Here is a 7,697-nt window from a genome sequence, read left to right as displayed (position 1 = left end):
GAACCTCGCTCCCGGACCACGACCCAGCAAATCACCAGCCCCGTCGGGTCATCCAGCCCCCTTACCGTGGAGGCAGAGGTTGGCCCCCAGCTGGGGTAGAATGGCTCCCCCTGCCCCGCTGACATACCAACAGCGGGACAGATACGTACCACCCTCACCCTCTGCCCCTCCAATCTGTTTCAGGTGCCAGCAGTCGGGACACATCGCGAGATACTGCCCGGCCGCTATGGAATGCGATGTGGCTGCGTGTCACCTGGCGTCTGAGACGGGTAAGAAATGGGGAAAGGGTCGGGAGGGCCCGTGTATTGTTGATGTGGCGCTGGGGAATGTGAGTACCCACGCATTAGTGGACACAGGGTGTGAGCAAACTCTGATTCGAACAGCTCTCCTTGGCGGTATGTCGTGGCAGCCACAAGGCCAGGTGGCGATCTCCTGTATCCATGGGGATACGGCGACATACCCCACTCTAAAAGTATACTTATCGGTAGGTCCGATAAAGCGCCACCTAGTAGTGGGGGTGGCCGAGAAGTTACCACACCCAGTTATTCTGGGTCGAGACTGGCCGCAATATAAAGATTTACTAAAAGTATCGGCAGCCTCGACCACACGTGTAAACACGGCAGATTCCCGAGGAAAGGAAGTCATTGGTACCGTTTTTCCTTTCCACGCCGAACTGTTTTCTCCCCTTTTCCGTCCTAGGAAAACACGTAAGGAGAGACGGAAGGAAAAGTGGGAGGGCGCATCGATGAGACACGGCTGGGGACTGGCGGGGGAAGGTTCTGATGGTCCCAAACGCCAATCGAAGGGGGTGGGGACACAGTGTGACCGGGCGGGCGAGGTTACTGGACCCTCGAGGGCAGAGACTGCTCCAGCCCCCGTCGATATCCCGGACGTGTGGGCCTCAAGCGCGGACCTAGTGTGGGAGCAAAACAACGACCCCACACTGGTGCACGCTTGGGAACAGGTCCGGTCTATTGAGGGTAAGGATGTTGATGGCATTGGGGCGCTGGTATATCCTCATTTCGTTGTAGAGGGGCACTTGCTATATAGAGTAAACCCCGCCCCGGGCACAGGACAGCCTGTCAAACAGTTGATGGTTCCCCCGTCCTGTCGACCAGAGGTCATGAGGCTGGCGCATGACGTCCCCTTTGCAGGACATCTTGGTGTTGACAAGACGAGGGACAGGATACTGGCTCGATTTTATTGGGCAGGGCTCTACACCGAGGTGGCGAAATATGTAGCTACCTGCCCGGACTGTCAGAGAGTAGCGCCGGGTCGAGTGCGCCCCGCCCCTTTGGTCCCACTGCCCATTGTCTCCATTCCCTTTGAACGCGTTGCAATGGACATAGTTGGGCCAGTGCTGCCTTCTGATTCCGGGTACACACACATATTAGTAATGGTGGATTATGCGACGCGGTACCCGGAAGCAGTTCCGCTGCGGTCCACTAGTGCCACTGCAATTGCGAAAGAGTTAAGTCAGATTATGGCTAGAGTAGGGATCCCAAAAGAAATATTAACTGATCATGGAACGAACTTTTTATCGAAAACGCTACAGCAAGTGTATAAAATTCTAAAAATACGTCCCATCAGGACATCGGTTTATCATCCCCAAACGGATGGACTGGTGGAACGTTTTAACCAAACTTTGAAGCAAATGTTGAGACGGTTTGTGAGTCAGGAGCAGAAACATTGGGCTACTCTTCTTCCTTATCTCCTCTTCGCAGTGAGAGAGGTGCCTCAGAGCTCAACGGGATTTTCCCCCTTTGAGCTGCTGTATGGCCGGCAGCCACGGGGCATCCTCGACCTGTTGAGAGAAGGTTGGGAAGAACACAAGGGCTCCTCTAAAAATGTAGTGCAGCATGTGCTCCTACTGCGGGATCGCCTCGATTTAATTGGTCGATTGGCTCAAGATAATCTTAGATCGGCTCAACATCGGCAACAGCAGCATTACAATACTAATGCACGAATTCGAACCTTTCGGCCAGGAGATAAAGTAATGCTGCTTCTTCCGTCATTGGAGTCGAAACTGTGTGCTAAATGGCAGGGGCCATATGAAGTGATACGGGCTGTAGGAGTAGTGAATTATGAAATTAGACAGCCCGATCGCCGTAACAAAACAGAAATTTATCACGTCAATTTATTAAAGCCCTGGAAGGCAAGGGAGGTCTTATTCATAGCCCCAGGCGAGGTGGAGGATGACTTAGGACCCTGTATAGAGGCCCCTAGCCCCAGCCAGATTTCAATGGGGGAACAGTTACTTCCAGATCAGCAAATAGAATTGCGTAAGTTGATCGGGAAATTTGGGGATGTGTTTTCTGATGTGCCCGGCAGAACTAACCTTACCAAATATGCTGTTATTACTCCGCCAGGGGTCACTGTTCGGGAGAGGCCCTACCGGATCCCAGAAAGCCGGCGGAGTGGCGTCCAGAACGAGGTGAGGGCGATGCTTGAACTTGGGGTCATTGAGCCTTCCAGAAGCGAGTGGTGCAGTCCCATCGTTATAGTGGCCAAAAAGGACGGCACTAATCGCTTCTGTGTTGATTTTCGAAAGGTCAATGCTATCGCCAAGTTCGACGCCTACCCCATGCCTCGGATCGACGAACTCCTCGACCGACTGGGAACGGCCAGGTTCATCTCAACTCTGGACCTGACGAAGGGATATTGGCAGATCCCTTTGACCCGTGATTCATGTGAAAAAACTGCATTTTCAACTCCGGATGGGCTGTTCCATTTTAAAACCATGCCGTTTGGGCTACATGGTGCGCCCGCCGCCTTTCAGAGACTGATGGACGAGGTGTTACATCCCCATCGTGAGTATGCAGCAGCGTATATTGACGATGTGGTTATATATAGCTCCACCTGGAGAGAGCATGTAATTCGACTTGAAGCCGTCCTTCAGTCTCTAAGGGCTGCCCGGCTGACAGCTAACCTGAGGAAATGTGCGTTTGCTAAATTAGAAACGCAGTATTTAGGATTTATCATGGGAAATGGACGGGTGAAACCTGTAGCCACCAAGGTCCAGGCTTTGGTGGATGCAGCTGTCCCCAAGACCAAGTCCCAGGTGAGGTCACTATTGGGATTGGCTGGTTATTACCGCCGCTTTATCCCCGAGTATGCCACCGTGGTCAATCCCCTGGTGGACCTCACTAAGAAATGTGCGCCAAATTTAATCAAGTGGTCAGAAGAGTGTCAGGGGGCGTTTGAGACCATTAAACAAAAACTATGCCAGGCTCCTGCGCTGATAGCACCAGACTTTAGCAAGAGATTCCTCCTCCATACCGACGCGTCAGAAGTTGGTTTGGGGGCGGTCTTGTCCCAGAAAGTTAACGGGGTGGAACACCCCATTCTCTACATCAGCAAAAAAATGCTTCCTCGGGAGCGCAACTACTCGGTTGTGGAGAAGGAGTGTTTAGCCATTAAATGGGCAACTCACTCCCTCAGATATTACTTACTGGGACATTCATTTGATCTGGTCACGGACCACGCCCCACTCAGATGGTTAAGCACTATGAAGGATAGCAATGCTCGAATAACTCGGTGGTATTTGGCATTGCAGCCTTATATGTATCATATGGTGCATCGTGCGGGGAAAGATCACCAAAACGCGGATTATTTTTCCCGGGAGGGGGGAGTAATGGGGATGGTAGGTTTGGCCGAGTGTTCCTTCGGCTCCACTCTGAGCGGTGGGATATGTGACAAAGAGAGAATGAATTCTTGTTTTAGATCTCCCTTCCGACCGGTGAGGGCTGTGGAGAGGAGGAACAGGCAGAGCCACGGTGCGCAACGTCATCAACCCAGACGGGGAGCGCTGTGGCAATCGCGCATTGGTCAACGGCGATTGCCCACGCTGCCCAATGGGAGCGGGACGGAGCGTACAAAAGGGGGCGTGGCCCGGGGCTCTGTTCCTTCTGGCAAGGTACGGTGAGAGACAGAGAGAGAGAAAGAAAGAAAACAGTGGCAACTCAAACGGAGTACAAATAAAGAGGGGAAAAGAAATAAGAAGGACGGTTGGTTGGCCCAGAGGTTCCCTGTTAACCCCCTTGTTTTTATTTTACTTATTAGAGCACTAACGGGACGCTCGGGAGCGAGACGGGAGGAGCGAACCCGGAAGTGCTACGCTGGTCCCGCCCTGTTTTACCTCAGGGGAAGGAGGAAGGACGGACGATTGTTTTGTTTTGTTATTTTCCGTCCTCGTTGTTTTTGGTTCGTTTTTGTGAAGTTCTTTTTCCTCCCCCCCCCTGTTCCTTTTGCTTTGTGGTTGCCGGGTTACACATCGTTGTGTATCCCGGCTCCATTATTATTTCTATTGTGGCCAAATAAAGCCGGGCAGCAGTAAAAGTGAAAATCGAGACTGGTTTCTTTTATTTCCCTATCACCCACTCAGCTACCTGTCACAGGGTTCTAAATACTTATATATATATATATATATATATATATATATATATATATATATATATATACAGTACTGTGCAAAAGTTTTAGGCAGGTGTGAAAAAATGCTGTAAAGTAAGAATGCTTTCAAAAATAGACATGTTAATAGATTATATTTATCAATTAACTAAATGCAAAGTGAGTGAACAGAAGAAAAATCTAAATCAAATCCATATTTGGTGTGACCACACTTTGCCTTCAAAACAGCATCAATTCTTCTAGGTACACTTGCACAAAGTCAGGGATTTTGTAGGCATATAGTCAGGTGAATGATTAAACAATTATACCAAACAGGTGCTAATGATCATCAATTCAACATTTAGGTTGAAACACAATCATTAACTGAAACAGAAACAGCTGTGTAAGAGGAATAAAACTGGGTGAGGAACAGCCAAACTCAGCTAACAAGGTGAGATTGCTGAAGACAGTTTACTGTCAAAAGTCATACACCATGGCAAGACTGAGCACAGCAACAAGACACAAGGTAGTTATACTGCATCAGCAAGGTCTCTCCCAGGCAGAAATTTCAAGGCAGACCGGGGTTTCCAGATGTACTGTCCAAGCTCTTTTGAAGAAGCACAAAGAAACGGGCAACGTTGAAGACCGTAGACGCAGTGGTCGGCCAAGGAAACTTACTGCAGCAGATGAAAGACACATCATGCTTACTTCCCTTCGCAATCGGAAGATGTCCAGCAGTGCCATCAGCTCAGAATTGGCAGAAAACAGTGGGACCCTGGTACACACATCTACTATCCGGAGAAGTCTGGTCAGAAGTGGCCTTCATGGAAGACTTGCGGCCAAAAAGCCATACCTCCGACGTGGAAACAAGGCCAAGCGACTCAACTATGCACGAAAACACAGGAACTGGGGTGCAGAAAAATGGCAGCAGGTGCTCTGGACTGATGAGTCAAAATTTGAAATATTTGGCTGTAGCAGAAGGCAGTTTGTTTGCCGAAGGGCTGGAGAGCGGTACACGAATGAGTGTCTGCAGGCAACAGTGAAGCATGGTGGAGGTTCCTTGCAAGTTTGGGGCTGAATTTCTGCAAATGGAGTTGGGGATTTGGTCAGAATTAATGGTCTCCTCAATGCTGAGAAGTACAGACAGATACTTATCCATCATGCAATACCATCAGGGAGGCATCTGATTGGCCCCAAATTTATTCTGCAGCATGACAACGACCCCAAACATACAGCGAAAGTCATTAAGAACTATCTTCAGCGTAAAGAAGAACAAGGAGTCCTGGAAGTGATGGTATGGCCCCCACAGAGCCCTGATCTCAACATCATCGAGTCTGTCTGGGATTACATGAAGAGAGAGAAGCAACTGAGGCTGCCTAAATCCACAGAAGAACTGTGGTTAGTTCTCCAAGATGTTTGGGCCAACCTACCTGCCGAGTTCCTTCAAAAACTGTGTGCAAGTGTATCTAGAAGAATTGATGCTGTTTTGAAGGCAAAGGGTGGTCACACCAAATATTGATTTGATGTAGATTTTTCTTCTGTTCACTCACTTTGCATTTAGTTAATTGATAAATATAAACTATTAACATGTCTATTTTTGAAAACATTCTTACTTTACAGCATTTTTTTACACCTGCCTAAAACTTTTGCACAGTACTGTATATATAAAAAGTTAATTTTAAAATCGGCTCCAGATTCTATCTAAATAAAACACAGAAGGCCAGATCTGCTTTGGACAACACTCAAAGCAATATACTGGATATAATAATAATAATAATAATAATAATAATAATAATAATAATAATAATAATAATAATAATAAAGTAAATCTTCCCAAAGATAGTGAATAGAACATGTCCACAAGCATTACCGACTTCCACAATATACCGATAACAAAATGTTCCTTACCTCAAGAATAAACTTTTCAAAATGTCTTTCTCCTATAAAATTGATTTCCATGATCTATACGAAAAAGATATACACTACCGGTCAAAAGTTTTAGAACACCTCCATTTTTCCAGTTTTTATTGAAATTTATGCAGTTCAATGTCTCAATGTACTCTGAAATTAAAGCATAGAACAAATAAACAATTGGCGATAAAAAAGAAATCATGGAATCGTTTTGTTTAACAAAATTTAATCTACATTTTTGACTCATCAAAGTAGCCACCTTTTGCAGATATAACAGCCGAACACACTCGTGGCATTCTTTCTACAATGGAAATCAAATATTGTTCGGAAAGTTCTTCCCAACACTGTTGCAGAAGTTCCCACAAATGTGTTGCACTTGTAGGTTGCTTTGCTTTCACCCTTCTGTCCAGTTCATCCCAAACCAGCTCGATGGGGTTTAAGTCTGGAGACTGTGCTGGCCATTCCATGATTTGAAGCCTACCGTCTTGTTCTTTTCTTCTAAGATAGTTCTGACATAGCCTGGAGGTATGTTTTGGGTCATTATCTTGCTGTAGGATGAACCCCTGACCAACTAGGCGTATACCAGAGGGTATTGCATGGCGCTGCAAAATGCTGTGGTAGCAGTTTTGGTTCAGGGTGCCACTCCCTCTGTGCAAGTCGCCGACTCTGGATCCAGCAAAAGAGCCCCAGACCCTCAGACCATCACTCCATGTTTGACAGTTGGTGTCACACACCGAGGAACCATCCTTTCGCCTACTCGACGGCGTACAAAAACCCTGCGTGATGAACCGAAGATTTCAAATTTTGATTCATCGGTCCTAAGACCTTCTTCCAGTCTTCAGTAGTCCACTGGCAGTGCTTCATGGCCCAGGCAAGCCTCTTTTTCTTATTTTGCCATCTTAGCAATGGCTTTCTTACTGCCACTTGACCTGTCAAACCTGCAGCTCGAAGTCTTCTCTTCACAGTTGAAACTGAGACTTGCTTACTTCGACCAGTGTTAAGCTGTGCTTGAAGCTGTTGTCCTGTGAGCCGCTTATCACGCAAGCTGTTGACGCTCAGAAACTTGTCTTCTGATTCTGTTGTGGCTTTGGGTCTGCCAGACCTCTTCCTGTCAGAGTTTCCTCCAGTTTCCAAGTGCCTTTTGATGGTGTAGGAAACTGTACTCACTGACACCTTGGCTTTCTTTGCAATTTCTCTAAAGGAAAGACCTACACTTTTAAGGGTTATAATGGTCTGTCTGTCTTCCTTTGTTAATTGCCTTTTTCTCGCCATTATGAGAGCAATATACTACTTCCTGCAGTACAATACTGTCCAAATAATGCTTAAGAGGGTGTAGTAACACAGTCTGTTCCAACACTGCTTTTATACAGACAGAGGGTTTGTAAGTAATCAACAAA

The 7,697-nt window shown here is 47.1% G+C and overlaps 1 protein-coding gene across 1 annotated transcript; it reads left to right on the top strand.

Annotated features, from left to right (window-relative positions):
- Positions 1–297: 297 nt before the first annotated feature.
- LOC131697419 (uncharacterized) lies at positions 298–4,370 on the top strand. Its single transcript, XM_058986074.1, has 2 exons — positions 298–3,916; positions 4,063–4,370. The coding sequence occupies exons 1-2, from the start codon at positions 398–400 to the stop codon at positions 4,318–4,320; spliced, it is 3,777 nt and encodes a 1,258-aa protein (XP_058842057.1). The 5' UTR covers positions 298–397; the 3' UTR covers positions 4,321–4,370.
- The last annotated feature ends 3,327 nt before the right edge of the window (positions 4,371–7,697 follow it).

This window comes from Acipenser ruthenus, chromosome 14, assembly GCF_902713425.1.
Source record: "Acipenser ruthenus chromosome 14, fAciRut3.2 maternal haplotype, whole genome shotgun sequence".
NCBI lineage: Eukaryota > Metazoa > Chordata > Actinopteri > Acipenseriformes > Acipenseridae > Acipenser > Acipenser ruthenus.
This window is presented reverse-complemented; position numbering and strand designations above follow the sequence as displayed.